Below are 19,080 nucleotides of genomic sequence, written 5' to 3' on the forward strand. Positions count from 1 at the left end.
CTGACAGACCTTCACACAGGCAGCAGCAGCAGCTGGGACTCAGCTCCTTTCAAATGAGTCCTAAGAACCCCCTGAGGACTGCTTTTGGGCAGAGTCAGCATGGACAGTCCTGCAGCTCTGCCAGATCTCCCACTGTCCCCTTCCCCTCCCTGTGTCCAGCAGCTGCTGAGAGACAGACCCTGTGCCAGAGTTTTATCTGGGGTGTAATTACTGATGGCAATTTACTGTAGCCAGACTCCCTCAGCATCACCCCAACACACATGGCCAGCAATGAGGAATATCCCAGCTGGGCCCTCCAGAAGGTGAGCTGAGCTGAGCTGTGCCCAACTGACTGACCCAGCCAGCGCCACACCAAGTCTGCAGGCTCAGGCTCCTGCAAGCAATTAACCAGCAGGCAGGGGAAGAAAATGGAAATTCAAATGCAATTCAAATGCAAATATAACTGCAGAGAAAGAGTCAAGCCTAAGCTGTTTGCCTAAGCCCAAGCTTCATTTTAAACCCCCTGCTAATGCTGCAGCATGGGCAGTGTTGGCAGCAGAAGCAACAGGCAGCCTCAGCCCCAATGAGATCCATGGGCAGGCAGATTCTCATTGCCTTGTCCCACACAAACTGGGGGAGGGACACTGGCTTCAGATCCACTCCAGTGCTGCTGGAACTGTGGCACTGCAATGAGCACAGGAGTCAGGAGAAGTGATGGGCATGGGGCCTGCAGGCTCCAGCTCAGAGGACAGAGTCCTTGTTTTGGGAGGCAGGCTCTGCCTGTGGATCCATCAGGTGTACTCCTCACCTGGCACTGTGCCTGCACACCAAGCTGTCCAGGAACCACAGCCCCAGGCAGGTCCCAGAGGCTGGAATGGAATGTGATGGTGCAAGGCAGGGGCTGGACAGCCCTCAGCCCACAGCTGCCAGAGTTCAAGTGTTTGGACAAAGCTTTTAGACACAGGGCAATTCTTCCTGTTGTTCTGTGGTGGGCCAGGGCTTGGACTTGATGGTCCTTGTGGGTCCCTTCCAACTGTGAATATCCTGTGATTCTATGAATCTGTGGAGCTTTGGCTCCAAGGAACAGCCCTGCCAGGGAGGTTGGCTGTGTGCATCCAGGAGAGGCTGTGTGAAGGAGCCTCCAACCTTACTTACCACCTCCCTTTCTCAAACACAACAGAACTGCAAACTAGGACACCAGACAGGCCATGCCTAGAAACATAAGGTCCAGAAAACAGTGGTGCAGGGAGGATGGGCACCTCTCAGAGCCTTCTGCTCACTGGGCACTGCTGCTGCAGTGCTGTGCTATGGGAAAGCTCAGGCTGGAGACAGCAAAGTTGTGCTTGGCACAGCGAGCAGGAAGGACTTGGGACACAGATGCTACCCTGTGGAAGGGACTGCCCTACCTGCCAAGGTTTTTGGGTATCCTCAGCAGACACTGCTCCTCTGGGCTGCTGTGTACCTTGCACAAAAGGCCCAGGAACACATGGACAAAACAAGCTGCTCCAGGACATCTCATGCAGATGCCTCTGCCCCTGCAAGTCTAAAAACAGCCCAGAGACTCGACTGGCTTTCAGAAGTACGTCAGCCTCGGTGACCTGAGCCTTCATTGCCAGCAGGAGCTCACCACCTCTGTTCAGAGACCAAAAGCTATACAAGAACAGCCAGTAATTGGTGCTTCCTTTGTGCACAGGTAGGTCAGGATGGTTGAGCTAACCCCACATTCTGGTCCCAGCCAAAGCCCTGCAAAGCCCTTCCTGTATGTCTCCATGCATTAAAGCAGTTGCTTTAGAAAAACAAATCAAACCCAGCCCAGAAAGCTGAGCTAAGGGGGAATAAGGCTTGCAGAGGCCACATCACTGGTCCTGGCCCTCATCTTCAAATTCAAACTTCAGCCTTGGAAGCACCATGCAGCAAAGCTACTTGAAGTAGCTGCTCTGCTTTTATGTGCTCATGACAAGCTGAATGGGAAGTTTACGTGTCTCCTGCTAATCTGCATTTTCCAGCCGTTCAAGGAGCGAGTGAAGCCTCACACACAGAAAGCAGCCCCCCTCCTCTGTGGATGTGGGCTCAGCCTGCCTTCCACACGAGCTGGGCTTTGTCTGAGCAGCTCCTTTACCATCAGTAAATGCTCTGCAAAGGTGCAGGCTGAGCAGCTACGCCCAGCTCATGCCACCCTTGCATACTCCTGCCATGACGGCTTCTCTTCCAGCTGTGCCTCTGTGCTGGCTATAAGGACACCATTCAGCGTCCCACTCTGCCTGGGCAAGGGAACACAACAGCTGTTTCACTGGGAGGTCACTACAAAACATTGAGTGTCCCAAGAAATCCTCCTTTCATCGGCCCATGCAAGCAGCTTGGAAGGATTTGTTTAGCCTTATTGTTGGAGCGGGAAGGCGCAGCCCGCCCGCGCCAGGGCTGGGGTCAGCACGGGCTGCCCACACCCCGCTCTGTCCCTTGGCCAGGGGGCGAGCACGGGGCAGGAAAAGCCTCAAACAGCTTCAAAAAAAAAGTTTGGTCGGGCTCTTCTTTCAGCACCACTCTTTATAAGCGAAAGGCCAAAGGGAAGCAAAAATACCACAGAGCAGGGATGCCAAGTGCTGGGGGTTTAGTGCTGCCACCGCACAGCTAACCAGCCCTGGCAATTTATTTCTCCCATCAGCAGATTGCTGGAAAGCTGGCTTTCAAGAGCATGGCAAGGAAAGGCAGACCAGATCTTGCAGCCTCAGGTCTGCTCCTTCGCAGGATTCTCATTATTGTTACATTCCTCTGTCTCCTTGGATGCTCAAAGCAACAACCTGTAAGAGCAGGACAAAACAAGGAACTTCCCAGCCCGTCTGAAAAGCCAGTTTATAATTAGATTGAGTCACATTTTCCACTCCTCCAAATTCAGAGTTTGTTACTAAGCGTGCACTGAAAATGCCAAATTCTCTGACTCCGTCTCTCCCTGCAGGAAAAAGATAAGCCCCCTCAGCCTCCCCGCAGGAATCTTATCAGCTCATCTTATCACTCAGATTGCAGCGTGGCAACCAAGCAAAACCCTGCCCAAGTCTTCCTTTGCCTGGACCTGTTCCAGGCACTGCCATTTATCCCCGTGTGCTCGCCTGTAAATAGCGGCTGTGGCTGCACCTCCCAGTTAGTCCAAGAAAACCAGGGACCCCAGGGAAGAGGTGAAGCTCAAATGCCTTGACAGAGAGAGCCTTTTAAGATACCCAGCTTGATGACACAGCCCCTCGGGAGTGCTCTTTGCTTCTCTCCTTCCTTTGAGAAATGCCACTTTAATAAATTTCACATTCAGTTAAAATGCTTTGAAATAAAGATCAGTGCAAGAGGGACAAAAACCCCAAAACTCAGTATTTTGTGGTTTTCTTCCCTGAAAGCAAGTGTGTCCTGGCACTGCAGGTTGGCTGTCAACATCCAGCCCTTGGCTTTGGGGTTGGAGCAGGACTGAGGTGAGCAGCACAGCCCTGACAGTCGATACCCATGTCAGGACTCCTGCAACCCAATCTCTGTGGATCCTGTTTATAAATCAAGGTCCCTGACATCTGATGAGAGCAAAGCTGTTCAATAAAAGCTGCTTCAGCAGATGGCAAATAGAACAACCATTGGAAACTCAGCCTCCTGCTTGGAAAGTTTAGTGGTGGACTTGGCAGTGCTGGGTTAATGGTTGGGCTGGATAATCTAAAAGGTATTTTCCAACCTAAACAACTCTGTGATTCTGTGAAAGCAAGACTCCCTTTTTCCCAGATGGATATGCAGCCTCTGATAACCTCCAAACCCACTCCATAGCTGCACTGTGCAATTAATCTGAGTGAATTCTGTTCTAATCACTTTCCCACCAGCTGTGTTTGCTTACAGAGACAGCTTCTCAGGGCCTCTGCTGTGTGTTTTACCTGTCTTCCCCACAAAGCCCTGTGGAAACCATGCACTTCAAACCAAAAAAGAATGAGGGGCTAAGACACAGCTGGGAATGCTCATCTGTGCTCACCTGAGCTCCTCAGCACTGGCTACAAACCCATGCAGATCTGCTCTGTGGGGTAGCATTGGCTACAAACCCACGCAGATCCATCCCCCAGTGAACACTCTCAGGACTGAAGCCAGGTCAGCAGCTTTACATGACCTTCAAGGAAGACATAGCAAATCTCCTGCTCTGGCAGGGATGTGCCTTGGGAAGCAGTACACACCAGGAGTTTCTCTCCTTCCAGCATGCTTTATAGAGCCATCTTTAAATAAAAGTTATTTAAGTGTCTAAGTTATTTAAGTGTCTCTATGTATTGTGGGTATATGCACTTAGGAAATCAGGTTGTGCAAGGGCTCAATTCCTGGTGGGCATTGTGTCCTTGTGGGGACAGCATACCCTGGCTGGTGGGATGAGTGCAGAGCCATGTTTGTAGTGGCAACAGCCACCACACCAAATCAGGCACCTCACCTTTTGTCCTCTTCTGGAACTCAACAACTGGAAGCAGCAAAAACTACAGACCTGGATATTTCAGCTGATAGGAAGATGTCCAAACCAAAGCAAAGCAGACATGGAAAAGCAAACGATTGTAGGATGTATCAAACAAAGATATTTATAGAAGAGAAAAGGAAGTTTGATGCTTTTATAAAAGGTTCTGGTAAAATTTAATCTGGAATGTTTTGTAACACTGGTCATGCAAACATAAGAAAAATAAACTCAAGCTGGAGGAGGTGCAGAAGACAGCTGCAAAGCTTAGGGGAAGGAAAGAAAGCTTATTTTATGAGAAAGACTAAAGAGGTTGGCTTGTTTAACCTAATAAAATCAAGATGGGGAATATGCCTGTCACCTATAAATACATAAGGGAAGTAAATATTATGAAGGTAGAATTGATTTAGGCTAAAGGGCAGCACATATAAATATTTCTAGCCATCTCTAAATTTAGGCTAGAAGCTGCATTTTTAATCAGAGCAGCCAAATTCTGGAGCAGCTTCAAATGGAAGTGGCAGGAACAGGAAATCCAACTGGTCTTTGACCGGAGCCTGATCTGTTCTCTGACAGGACACAGCTGAGAGGTAACAGGTCAGACTCCACACAGCCCTCATGGAAATGGGGTTAGGGAGATGATGACTGGTGAAGGTACCAGCACTAATGCCCATGTTTACCCTGTCCTAGCCAGCATCTGCCAGGAGCCAGTGGGAGCCAGTGGCAACCCACCCACACATTGTCTGTATGGCAAGGGGGCTGTATGATATGGGGAAATTGGCTGTTTTAACCCAAACCTTGTAAAAATACCAATGTTTTGGTGTCAGATGTGACAGAAAGGGCTGCAAGATGTCCTCTAGGAAGCCGCAGCAAGGAATTTGAATTCCCAGCCACGTCCAGACAGCAGGAGAGCAGTCTTACAGCCAGAAGCCCTGCTGTAGTGAGGAAGTGAGAGGACAGCATCTGGACTGACCTGCTGCCAAATCCAACAGCTGGAATACCTGCAAGCTCTAGCTGCTTTTCAGAGGACATGATACTGCCTGACCAAGGCACTTGCTTGGGAACACAAGGCACAGGGGAAGGGTGTTACCATGGCCCCAGTGCCTTGCAGGCAGCCGGCCCTGAGCAACATGAAAACACACTCTGAAATTAGGACACGTGGTAGTTTTTTACTTCTTTTCTCTGCAGCTTGAGCACATTCAAATAAACTTGCTTTTGTCCTTAGCCATGAAACCCTCACCTGTTGTTCAGCAGCTTTGGGGGTGGCAGGGCAAGGCTGGGGGCTGCTCCCAGGAGCACATACCTGACTGTGCAGGAGTGCGTGCCTGCGGGGCACTCCTCCGCCACGCTGCACATGCCTGGCGTTGTTTCCATCCCACAACCCAGCTTGCAGATAAAAGTATTTTGTCTACAGCTGGCTGGAATCTGCTAACAAGCAGGGAGAGGATCTGAGAAGGAGCTTCAAGGCGATCCCCACCACAATCCTAGGAATAATCAGTGGGAATCATCTAGAAATTCAGCAATCACACTTTCTCCAGGCTCCAGTGGGAGTCTGGGGACAGGAACTGTCAGCAATTTTTTTATAATAAAATACTGTAGACAATTTCTTTGAAATTTAAAAGGAAAAAATACAGGTAACCACATCTCACTGTAAACCCTGCTCCATCTCAGAAGGCACACAAGTCCTTATTATTTCTTAGCAGGGTTTAAGTACACCAGAGACTAAGATTCACAAGTATTATGCTTTTACTGCTCCAGCTGAGAAATGCCAGGCAGCCTGAGAAAAAGACCAGAGCAATCTGCCCTGAAACTTACCAGTAAAACAAAAATGCATCCTAGCACCCAAAATTGCCTACGCAGTTCTCACCAGCCAGGAATCAAATCCCCATAGCAAAGGTCAGCTGTGCTCAGCAGCCAACATGCATTCTCTGCAAGGAGAGCCCTTCCAGAGACAGCAGCTAAGTGAGAGCCTGCTGCACTTTTAAAATCAATTTCAAGGTGAACAGATGCAACATGCACTCGGGTAAACCCAGGGATAAGCATGAAAATCACTCCCAGAGTTTGCTGAACTCCACACAACCAGCAGCTGCTGGGTCCTGCTGAGCCCAGGCCCCTCCAGGCTCTTCAGGAGTGTTGGTGTTGGCCAACACACCTCACACCTACATGGCAGAGGCAGAATTTGAAGCCATCAGGTGGGGTGGAAATAATCCATCAATATTTTCCTGCAGCTACTTGAGCTATCACAGATGACTTTTGTGTCAGGAAAAGATGACAGAGGAAGCTGTGGTGTTATATAAATACTAACACTTATTCTTGCCATCAAAGCAGCTATTAGACAACACCAGAACAAGCCACTTGGATGCAAAATCCCAACCCAAAGTTATCATTTCTGTAACATGAGATCTGGGGCTCACCACAGGCTCTGGCAGCCTGGTGCTGTTCAGGTGCCCTGTGCTCTGAGCACAGGCTGTGGGTGAGGCTGGGCAGGGACCTTTCCATGGCTCAGCACAGAGGCACTGAGACCAGCCTGGCCCCTTCCCTGACTCCTCTGGCAGGGGCTCACCCACTGCCCTCCTCCCCCTGTCTGACCCTCTGTCCATAACAGCTGCATTCTTCAGATTTTCTGCCCACCCTGGCACATTGTGGTCTGGCACCCTTGCTGGAGCCAGCAGGATCACGTATCAGGATTGGGATAACTGTGGGACTCTACACAGAGCTAAACCAAACCTGCCTTCCAGGAGAAACTGAGATGTCAGACTTGCTCCTGACTTGCTCTCCTTCTCCCTCTGATCTTCTAAGACACAACAGAAGCTTGTATTTTTATAATGCTTTACAATGCTCTTTGAAAAGAAATCCTGAGACTGGAAGGCAGTTCTGTTTTTTAAGAAGAGAATTTTGTGAATTCCATGTGATCCAAGCAAACCCTTCCAGGAAAGGACTAAGAATGAGCATACCTGTGTTTGGCCATGTCCCTACCTCCCTCTGGGCTATTCTACACTCAGGACTGATTCCAAAACTCAGTTTTCAGGTCCTTGCAGTGCCTTGTATGAGTTTAAGTCAGATAAGGGGAAAGGCTACCATCTTTCCCAAGGGGACTTAGGGGCAAGGTCAGGAGAGACAGTGCCACAGGCAGCCCAAAGCCCTGCTGGCAGGACAGGGTCTGTTTGTCTGGCAATGTTTTGTTACCACAGTGAAGCAAACTCCCTGAGCCTGAGCAGCAGTCCCAGGGAATCTGTGGCTCCCCAGATCCCACAGCAGGATCTCCTCATGAATGTGCCCATCATTCCAGGGGCAGAGCATCTCATGGTTTAAATACAGCCAACAAACTCAATTAGTCATCCCTGAGAAGTCTTCTCTCTTACAGAATAGAGAAACTTTGCAATGAGATGAGACTAATTTTTTATAAAAATCCTTCTCCTGTAGTCCTACAAAACTGTAAGGCTGCTTCCCAGCCAGGCTCGTGACCCAGCCTGTTAGTGGGTGACCCATGTCACAGACATCTTTTATGAAAAATCCTTTCCTTAGGATTTTTCCTCCTGAGAAGCTGAGAGGCCTCAGGAACAAAATGTAAACAATGGTTATCTGCTGCTGTGGAATGCAACAGGTGCATCTGTGATTGGCCCATGTTGATTGTTTCTAATTAATGGCCAATCACAGTGAGCTGGCTTGGACAGAGTCCGAGCCACAAGCATTTGTTATCATTCCTTCTTTTTCTATTCTTAGCTAGCCTTCTGATGAAATCCTTTCTTCTATTCTTTTAGTATAGTTTTAATATAATATATATCATAATATAATAAATCAAGCCTTCTGAAACATGGAGTCAGATCCTCGTCTCTTTCCTCATTCTAAGGCCCCTGTGAACACGGTCACAGACCTGCTCGATCCTGCATGAATATAACCAAACCCAATCCTTGGGGAATGGTGTTTCTCACCTGGACAACCTCTCCATTGGAAGCAATTAAATCCGTGGGGATGGAGACTCTGAAGTAGCGTCCCACCACGGCAGAGCTGTCGGGAATGCCCACCACAGCCGGCACCGCCTCCCGCAGCTCCGACAGCACCGAGTGCATGGAGGCCTCCAACTGGTTCTCCCAGTCCCGAACCACCTCTGCCGGCTCGCTGGGCCAGTGGCAGTGAGCAGAGGCTGCCAGCAGCAGCACAGGGAGCCAAGTCCTCCCCAGGACAGGGGCTTGCAGTAGGCATCCAACAGTCATTCTTCCCAGCAGCCTTGGTAACGGTGCTCCAGCTGGAAAGGGAATCGCGGGCAATCGCAGGCACCACAGCACGGGCAGGGGATCCACCAGTCCTTCACAGCAGCCTCATCCTAGGAGTCCTGGGAACCTGGCTGGACATAGGAAATCCAATCAGCACATCAATTCAGATACCCAAGACAGCCAGTCAACTCACAGTGACCATGCAACAGGCAGAGGCTACTGGCCATGTTACTCTCTGTGCCTCAGAGAGTGGATTTAAACGCCAGTTACCCAGTAGGAAAGATACCAAGAAACATTTGGAAGTCCAAAGCTGCCATCCTAATGGCTTGACACACGAGAGATGCTTCTGCTCCTCTGACCCATGAGCCTGGTTTTCAAGCCAGGTCTCCTCTCAGGTCCAGCTTTTTGTATTAGTGTGCTCAGAGTTGATCTGGGGGCCTGCAACATGCAGCCCCAAATCAGACTGGAGTGAGCAATGCACACACAGTGGTTTATGCTGCCAACAGCTCTCTCCTGCTTGCACAGCTCACCTGTGCCCACACTCTGCCAAGACACATCTCCAGCTCTCCCTCACTTTGTTTTGTTCTTTCACTTACTTCCCATCATTACCACCTCCCTGCTTCCCTGGATCTCCTTTCTCTCTGTTCCTTTGGCCATCGTTTCCTTTGCTTCCCCAGCTACTTCTCCCTCCAGACTGCCTTCAGCCATGGCAGACACAGATCTGTGCCACCATGTTCCTCTTCACAGACTGCTTGCAGGAGACCATTGGATTCCTGGAATAGGACAGCGCCATTTGGGACCCCAGGGAAGTTGTGCTCCCCACTCTGGTATGGCAGTTTGCAGCCAGCACAGCCCCTGGTAACTGATCTGCACCAGTGAGTGGAATGGTGGGTTACAAAGAATGGCAGGGCAGACAAACAGACCAAGCAGACATTGTTCAATGCCAGGAGCATACAAGACTGGGTTCCCTAATGCCTTGAACCAACTCCTTTTTCCCAGGCTGAGAGAGAAGTGGCTCCAAATTCCCAGAACAAACCACTGGCTCCCAGTTGGATTTATTTCAGCCTGTTCTGTCTGCACCATATGATGCACATCAGGCTGTCCCAAGAGACCCTGGAGCCAGTCTGTGTGGGAAGGGAAATCCCACTGCTTCTTGCCCTTGCAGAGCTCCTGGAGCAGCATGACAGGGCTCAGCTGCTGCTGTGCTGTGGCCAGGCAGGGTGTACTGCCCACCAGAGGCCTGCAGAAGCAGGCAGAGGTGTGCCCATGCAGGTACCCAAGCCCAAGGCTACCACAGCAGGCTCTAGGAATATCAGGAAAGATAAGGTTTGGTGGCTCACCCTAAAGCCTGAGCTCCAGGGAAGCTGAGAAGCAGCGTGCAAGGACCTGCACATCTGCACCCCCCCATGGGCCTTTCACAATAATCCCCACACAGAGAAGGGCTGACACCTCCCAGCCCAAGGTAGCAGGCCCAGGGCACAGCACAGAGGGCTGTGGGTAGTAGGAATGAGGAGCTGAATGCAATAACCTCTAGCTACAGGATCCACCAGGCAGATACCTGATCTGACCACTGCTCTGTGGAGAACCTGTCTCAAGTGAAAGGCAGAGGAGACAGCAGAGGCAGGATAACATTGCTGGGAACCACAAGACAGATGGGAGGATGGCTGCTAAGAAGGTCAGTGCTACAGAAAAGCCACTCCCTGCTGCTCTTGTGCTTCCAGCTGTCTGAGCTGACTGGGAGGGGAATGTACCAGATGAAACAACAAGGAAGGCAAAGCCAGGCTCTTCCCAAAGGCAAAAGAACACAGACCCATACTCTGCTGAGCTGGAAGGGGCCCATCAGGATGATCAAGTCTAACTCCTGGCACTGCACAACACACTCAAGAATCCCATCATGTGCCTGAGAGCCTTGCCCAAATGCCTCTTGAACTCTGTCAGCCTTGGGGCTGTGACCATTCCTTGGGGTGCCCACTCAGTGCCCCACCACCCTCTGGGTGAAAAACCACCAGCATAGGATGGTCTTCACCCAGAGAAAGGTGCCTGAGCCAGAGTTTATCCTCAGGAAGTGGCTGCTGGGTAAGGACAAGTCACAATCCCTGTAGGGCACATCTCTCCTACCAGCTCCCTGTGTGGCCAGAGGAGGATCTGACACACTGCAATTGATTTCAGATGAGCACAGAGTTATCTCAGCAGGTAAATGAGTACCACAGTACATGTCTGGTGGAGAATATCCAACAGGCCACATGAATGAGCTACAGAGATGATGCAGACACCTGCAAGAGGTCCTGAGGAAGTCACTGCTCATCAGAGTGGGAAATCAGGGGGCTGTGTCCCTGCACTGTGCCTCACAGAGCTGAAAGAACTACCTTCACACTCCACAGAGCCTGGAGCATGGTGACTGCAGTGATGGCACCTTGTCCATGAGCTACTTCTCCTGAAACCTGCTCGTTGGAAAGTCCTGATGGCAAGCACAGGCAGGATCAGAGACCTGTGGCTAGGGGAGGAATGTGGCAGCAGCCCTGTGGCTGCCTCTCACTGCTGCACTGAACATCCACACCTGAGCAGAGGACAGACACCCCAGACAGCCAGACACACAGTGTGCAACTGCACAAGGCTGTAAAACACCTGGAGGGTGCTTCAGGCCAGCCCCTGCCCTGTCACACTGCAGTGCAGTTCGTGCATGAGCGTGGTACAGCTCTGTGCTGCTCAGCCAAATGATGTGATCCAGCCTGGGGCGTTTTTGTTGGATGGAGAGGAGCATTTGGGCAGAAAGGAGCTGGTTCTTGGTATCTGTGGTGAGCAAGAGAGGAAGATGAAGTCATCATCTATTTCAGAAATACTTATCAAAGCAGTCAACAAACACTGCCCCATATGTGCCCCCCAGCCCAGCAAATGGCCATTATGTGCTCCAGTGACACTTGCAGGTTGCAAATTCAGAGTTTCATTTTAGGGAAAACATGGAAGAACAGGCTCAGCATACAGGACTGGAGCACACAGGAGGTATAGGAGGAATTCAGTAGCTGATAACAAAGAACAAACAGAAGAGCTGAGAACAAACTTGCGCCACCAAAAAAAAAAAAACCTCTTAACACAGCTCCACCTCAGCACACAATGAACAGAAGCTGAAACACTGCCAGCCTCTCCCAGTGTGTGAAGGAGGAAAAGCAGGGTTCCAGCTATCAGCAGAGCTGTACAAGGCATTGCCCTGCAGTGCTGCAGTCCACATGGACTATCAGTGCAAGGTGGAATAACTTTTGGGATAGGAGATCACCTGCCTAAAGCCAGTAGTGCTGCTCTGCAAGTCCACTGCCCACCAGCACTGTGGGTCTGGATGCAGCTGCAGAAGAGTGAATGCTACCTGCAGCAAGGCTGGAACAAGTGCTGGGACCTGCCTGGTGCCTCTGGTTTGAGAGCCCACACCACCTCACATGGCACTACCATGGACACCACCCTGACTCAGCTGAGAAACCATCCCAGCTGTGTTTAGAAAAGTCCATGCTCTAGGTCACTGTCCATGATCAGTGAGTGGCACAGCACTGGAGCCCTCCAGGAGCAAAATCCTCAGTGCTTCTTCACACAGTTTCCCACAAATTCAAAACAGGGCCAAAACCCAAACAGATGGAATTCTGCAGGCGGACCTCTGCTGATCTCTGGGAAGCATCAGGCCATAGAGCTGACTGACTTAGGCAGCACTTCCCAGTCCTGAGGGAAGGCCAGACCACCCCAGCTTCTCTACATGGCACTGTGCTCCTCCTTCCAGGAGGATCTGCACTGCCCAGTCTCGCAGAACAAACACAAAGGTTCAGGTTAGTCCTGAATTTCAGGATGTTTCGTTCTGTCTGATCTTCTGAAAGAACTGACTTTCTCTTTATTCTCATGCTTCTGTGAGAGCTCTTTTGGTCTCAAGTTCAAGCCTTCAGAGTGTTGGATGAAACATCAAAGTCAGTATCAACATCTGCTTCAGTCCTAGTGCTTGCTGCATGTGCCAAGGTTGATTCCTGATCTCTAGTGCCAAATCCACTCACAGAGCCACAGAACTGGGCCTGCTTGGTGAAGTTATGATGCTGCATTTGATATGATGCTGACTTGTCAAGGCAATGCTGGAATTTGCTCCCTCTCCATGCAGCTATGAGTCCCACTGACACGGTAAGGACATGCTGTACCTTTGTTATCCAGGAACGCTGAACAGCACAGGCAGAAGATGGGACTGAAAGGAAAGACTGAGAGCAGGACAAAGTAGCTTTTCCCAGCCACACATTTTCCCAGAGACCTTTCCTTCTGCCCATCGGGACTCAGGTGTGGAGCCAGGGGAAGCATCCTAGCCAGAGGAGGGTGGCTGTCCTAGAAATGACTCTTCCTCTGTGGCCGATTACGACACCACTTCAGCAAGAACCAGTGAAAGTGAAGTCTCTGTCCAGCTGCATCTAATCCAATTGCTCCAAGCACACAATCACATCACTGGGCTGCGGTAATTAATCACCACCAGCATATTAATGCCACTGAGCCCAGCGTGCAGAAAGCTCAAGTAACTGCCATGCAATTCTTGACTCTGGTTAAGAAGACATTTAGGAGTTAGGAGGAATCCCACTTACCTGATTGCTTATTTACCAATATCCTCATTAAAGAAAGCATTAAACAAGTGGCCCTTCTCCAAGGAAGCAAACTCAGCTAAAAAGACTTGGTGCACCTTTGCAGAGCAGAGCTATTGTCTGTGCAGAGATCTCCGTGCGTGTTTCCACAGGAGATCTCCGGGCAAGTCCCGTCAGCTCTCACGCGCCGGCGAGTCAGGGCAGCGAGCAGCAGGAATGATGAAATGATGAAATGCAGTGTCCCTGGCCAGGCACACAAAGATGGCACTCTGCCGGCCCTGCTGCCCGCTCCCAAACACCACAGCAGGCACCCCTGGTGCCAGCCTGGCGGCACGGCCCGGGCACAGGCGGCTGGGGCTCCCTGCACGGCTGCGCTGTGCTCAAGGAGCTCGGGAAGGAAGGGGGGCAGGAGGGACAGACAGCCTGCAGGCAGTGTGCAAGGGCACAGCAGCCCATCACCAAGCCATGAACTGACAGTCTCCTCAAGCCCAAGAGCAGCCTGCAAGCCTGACATGTAGTATGTGCAAAGAACACCCTGGAGCGTGAAATTTAGGAAATGGTCAGAGTTTCTGTGCCTGCCCTGCTCTGGACATACCCTGAAACAAAGGCAGCAGCCCTTCCAACAGACTGTGTTAAAGGCTATGGGAAGTGCAGCAAACACCTCTGGGGGTTATTTCCAACCTCAATGGCTTCTGCCATGTACATTCACAAAGAGCCAAGCTCCAGATGCTGCTGCTCACAGGATGAGTTACAGACAGGGATGTACAGCAGATCACACACACAGAGACACACTGGTCACACACAGGCTCAGGGCAGGCATCTGCCACGAGGGAACAGGCCAGGAAGAGGACAGAAGATTCACCACCAGACATAGCTCTCCCCACTCCCCACTGCTCAGTGACAGCATCCTGTCCTGCACAACACTAACCAGGCACATCTGCGGGTGGTGGCCTTACTTGGAGACTGGAGGACAAGCTCTTGCAATTTCTGGCTTAATGCTGCACTCACAGCTGCCTGCTCAAAGCCACGTGTGCACCAAAACCAAAACAGCAGCATGATGATCAGAGATCAGACCCTGAGAGATCTGCCCAAGTGGGAAGCCCCAGATCAGTGCTCCTGAGGCCCCTGGAGCCCTCTCCCCCCACAGCCATCAATAGCTGGTCACCCCAGACACCATCAGCTCAGGAGGCACCAACCAAGCTGTAGTCAATTCTTCACCCTAAAACTTCATTCCAACATGGCATGCCCACTGTGTATTGTCACCACATCAAATGCATTGTCACCTGGTGAAGGTGCCCAGACGTGACACTGAGCCCAAGGGACACAGGCACAAAAAGAGGTGCTTTTTTTCATCCTCCTCCTTTCTTGTATTTCTGCACTGTTCATCTCCAGCACATCTGGTGTCAGTAACAGGAAACCCTGACGCTGAAAAATAATCAAGGGGAAAAAAAAAACCAAACTCAAACCCAAAACAGCCGTGCTAAAAATGTGGGCTGGGCAGGGAAATAAGCAGCACCCTCCTGCTGATGGGGAACTCGCCTGCAAGCTGTCACTAACTTGTTGCTTTCAAGTTCCAGAAGCCACAGGCAGTTTCATGACACTTGTGCAGGAAGTGGTCACTGCCACTGACACCTTGCAGCAGTTTTTATTCTGCTAGAGCAAGCACCGAGGTATTTAACTTTCCTGTAGCTGACAGGAAGCTTTCTGCTACCTTCATTACCACTCTGTGAGAGTGACAAGAGATGCAAAGAGCTAGTTTTCCTTTTTGCCCCATCTGTTTGTCCAGAAGTTGGGCTACCACACTGTCCTCCCCACGTGGGGACTCCAATCCCAGAAAAACTTCTTTTCCTGGAAGAGGTAAGCACTGAGGACATGCTCCAGTAAGCACTTCAGCAAGTGCTGTGCAGGGGAGGAAGCAGCCTGGCAGTCCCAAAACCCCCAGCCAGGGCACTCCTGCTGAGGTACATGCAAGGGGCACTGCAGAGCAGCAGCAGAAGCACAAAGGACACCAGATCCCCTTTGGCAGCTGGAGCTTGTTTTTTCTTCCCTGCAGAGCACATTTCCTCTGCAAGATGCTGTGGCAAGTCTTGTTCTGGAGGCACCACCTTCCCCAGCCTCCAGCAGGAGGGATGAGTATGGTACCCACAGGTGCCTCTCGACTATGCACTTCCACTCTGACCTGACAGACTTGCTGGAAAACCATCTGGATGTGCCCCTGCTCATCCACCCTGCTGGACTGGCCCCTTGCAGGCTCTGTGTGCTCCCTGCCCTGTGCTCAAGCCGTGTCTGAGTGTCCGCTGTGCCTGACCAGCAGCTGCAGATTTTGGCTAGGCAACACTCCTGACTCTTTGATGAAAGTTTCAGCAACCACAATCAATCCCTTCCTCCACTTTTGTTATTCCCAGACAGCCAACTCAGATCGTATCTTCAAGTGCATTCAGTTGAAAGGAAACTCAGATATTATCTTCCCAAGTATTTAGAAGGCCTCAGAAATCTTTTTTTCCCCTGTAATTACAAACATTGCAGCCAAGTAGAACTGCCATTTGCTTGCTGCCAGCAGCCAGGAAAAATTAGGATATAAACATCCACCAACAAGCCAAAGCAGAGGGACAGCTTCAACAATGCCACTCCACACCTCTTGCATCCTGTGAGCCAGGCCCATCCCAAGAGAAAGCTGGCAGAGAAAAGCAATGAGAACCAAAGGTATAAAATGGATCCTTCCTGGAGGAAGCTCAAAGAGAACAAAGTGGGATGCACTGGGGCACTAGGGAGATGGGAAACAAGAGCCCACGCTCTCCTCTAATAAAAGGACCAGAAGCCAAACTAACTCAAACAAAATGGGTTTTCTTAAGGATCCAGTAGGGTCATGAACAGGAGTGCTTAAACTTCACATGGGTTTAAAAAAAAATAAAAAAGGGTGGGGCAGACAATTTTATAGAAGGCAGAGTTACCAAGGCAGTGTTCCTGGCTCAAGCATCACTTGATCCCGGGATGGCATTCAGGGAAATGATGACTCGCATTCCTCTCCAGGCATCCTCTCCTGGCTGTTATTGGAAAGGGCATATAGGCTAAATATACAGCTGCAGCAGGGCAGAGCAAGGGTCTGTTTGCCTCAGGGCATGTGCTGTACTGTGGCTTTGGCTCCACTTGTGTTTCCAGTGCACAGCCAGCCAGAGCAAGTCCCTAAAAACTCTGCTTATAACTCCTGGTTCTGTCTGAAAACAGAGCGACAGTGTGCAAAAACCCTAATATTTAATTCTGTGTTTAAGGGAATGTAAGCTAAAGGTAGTACTAAAATCCACAGGAAATTAAACTAGAAAAGTTTATGGAAAAAAAAAAAGATGGGACTAAGATCTCCTTCCATACAAATGCCATAAAAATGCATATTTTGAAGATAAACACAACAGATGTGTGTACATATATCTATATATACATGCACACACACACGCACAAATGTTATAAGTTCCCAAGGTTTAATAAAAACCAGAACTCAAGGCACCAAGATAAAACAGGGAGTTCTGACTCCAACTTTCTCTTTAATAAGGAAAGTTTTGTATCATGCTGAACTTGTCACTCATTCTGCAATGAAGACATTGGCAAGAGGGAAAGAGAGAAAAGCATTTTAGCAGAAGCCATCCCATCCTGCAGGAGAGCTGGGACAGAGGACACTGGGCTGGCAGCTGGGGCACCTGGAGACAAGGCAAGAAAGCACATGGACACAAGAAGTAAAACACAAGATGTCACTTTTTAAATGTGAGGACTACGAGGTATCAGAGCCTGACCTTGTGTTCCTGAGCAGGCAGGTTGTTCCCCAGCAAGTGCCAAAGGACATGTGCAGGAGCAGCTGGTGTGACAGTCACCACTGTGTGTCCTGTCCCCTGGTATCACTCACCATCCACCAGCTGTTCTGAGTCTAATTCACACCCCTTAATGACCTTTGATAGAAGTCACCGAGCTGGAAAGTGGGTTTCTATCAAAGAGGAGGTTTCTGCTGCTTCAGAAACAGGTTTAAACCAAGCCACCATCACTGACAGGTGACTGCAGCCTTCCTCTGCCCCTTGCTCCAAAGGGACAAAATCATCCACAAAGCTCTAGCAGCACTTGAAATATCAGCCTGCAAAAACACTCTCTCCCTTAAGCTGCTCAGCTGCACCGTGCAGGAGATGTTCTTTACAGCTGTAGTCATGAGCACCGAAACCAATGAGGCTAAAAAGATTTACATCTCTTGCTTGATTTCTTAATTGAATTAAAGGCTGAACAAAACCCCTTGTGAGGCTTCAGAGAATCCACATGGAAAAGAAACAACGAATATCCTAATTGGAGAGGAAGCTTTCACTGGACATTCTGTCTTAACAACTACTAAAGAGTCCTTACAAAAAGAGAAAGACCCTGAGGGATAAACTCCTAGGCTGAGCAAGGCACGAAATCTGGAGTTTTGGAGTACATTACACATTGAATGGGTCACAGAGAGGAGGGAGGTGAGCTTCAGTGTCTTTTTAGCCAAAACTCTTCCACCTACCAGTTGCCTATTTTTTATTTATTTAATTTATATAAATAAGGTACAAAACCCCTTCTGCCAAATCAGCAAGCAGAAGCTACCAGAGGGGTGAAAGACATGAAAGACACACTGACAAGGAAACTTGATCAAACTTTCAAATCCTGTTCTGAAGGAAATCCTTCTGAGGCTGCACCTCTGGCCTTACACTTGAGTCAGAAGGCTCATGGCAGAACCCTTGCCTGTGCTTTGACACATTCTTTCATGCCTAGAACAGCTTCTGGGCCCCCCAGGACAGGCTGGCACTGCGGCCACCAGGCAAGCACTGGCTCTGTTAATGGTACTGAGCAGGAGCACCCAAGCGTGGGTGGCTTGGGCAGGGACAGGAACACACAGCCTGAGGGCTGCAGGCACCAAACCCAAATCTGAAAAGAAGAAAGGGTCAGTGGAGGTTCGAGAGTCACCTCCAAATGCTGTTTGGCTGGAGTGCTTTGTGGAGACATGGCCACATTCCAAGGGTTTATAATCACCTTCTGGGTATTCCACAAAATTCCTCAGATAATGAAATATTTCTAGCAGGTCCTTGAAAGTGCTCAAGCACTATAACTTCCTACAGGTTGGTGTCACAGTGCCAGGATTTAGGCACTAAGCAGAGGAATAGAGGCAAACTTTGGATCTCTCCCCTACCTGCTGCTGCTGCCATGGGGAGGCAAAGCACCAAGAGCTGACATTGAGCGGAGACAGGAACCAAGGAAAGCAACACCAACAAAAAGCCATTTCCAGCACTTCAGTTGTGTATGCAGCAGTATTTATGTTCTTTGTGGCAGCGTAACTAAGGGCAGGCACATTCTGTTTAGAAACATCCCACCATTCCATCAGCTTTACCACCCCACCCTGCAACTCCAAGCCAAGGCATTAAGATTCAGCTTCATGGAGTTTCTCAGCCCTGATTTATTACTCAGCTAGCAAGACTGCCACAGCTCTTCATTTAAATATATTTACCTCCCAGTGACTAATGCAGAGCAGCCAGGGCATCAGCTGTGGACCTCCAACTTTTAATGTTTCTCATGAAAACTGTTCTAAACGTTTCTTGGCAGAAGGAGATAGAAATGTTCCAACTTTAACCATCAACCATAAAATGGGAGAGCTGTGAAATGAAGCGGCATTGCTCCCATGTCACAGAGGCAGAGAAAGCTTCTGGAGGAAGAATTAACTCCCTAAAGATCAGCAGCTTCCAGCTGGGCAACACACTGCCCTTAAACCTGCAGAAATTCAGGAGTCACCAAGAGCCATCAAATGAACAACCTCTTCCTGCAGGTGCCTTTTCCTGGAGACCAGGACTGAAGGGCTGGACTGCTTCAG

At 49.9% G+C, this 19,080-nt stretch overlaps 1 protein-coding gene across 2 annotated transcripts in view; it reads right to left on the bottom strand.

Moving 5' to 3' along the window:
• Nucleotides 1-19,080, bottom strand: part of DAG1 (dystroglycan 1) — a 49,870-nt gene that overhangs the window by 7,063 nt on the left and 23,727 nt on the right. The window contains exon 2 of one of the 2 annotated variants that reach the window (XM_054640030.2): nucleotides 8,353-8,761. In XM_054640030.2, coding sequence (XP_054496005.2) covers nucleotides 8,353-8,634 — 282 coding nt within the window. In that variant the 5' untranslated portion in view covers nucleotides 8,635-8,761. Of the gene's footprint in view, nucleotides 1-8,352; nucleotides 8,766-19,080 lie in introns of both variants that reach the window. The other variant, XM_077184564.1, reaches the window with a different exon arrangement.

Source organism: Agelaius phoeniceus, chromosome 11 (genome assembly GCF_051311805.1).
Source record: "Agelaius phoeniceus isolate bAgePho1 chromosome 11, bAgePho1.hap1, whole genome shotgun sequence".
Classification (NCBI taxonomy): domain Eukaryota; kingdom Metazoa; phylum Chordata; class Aves; order Passeriformes; family Icteridae; genus Agelaius; species Agelaius phoeniceus.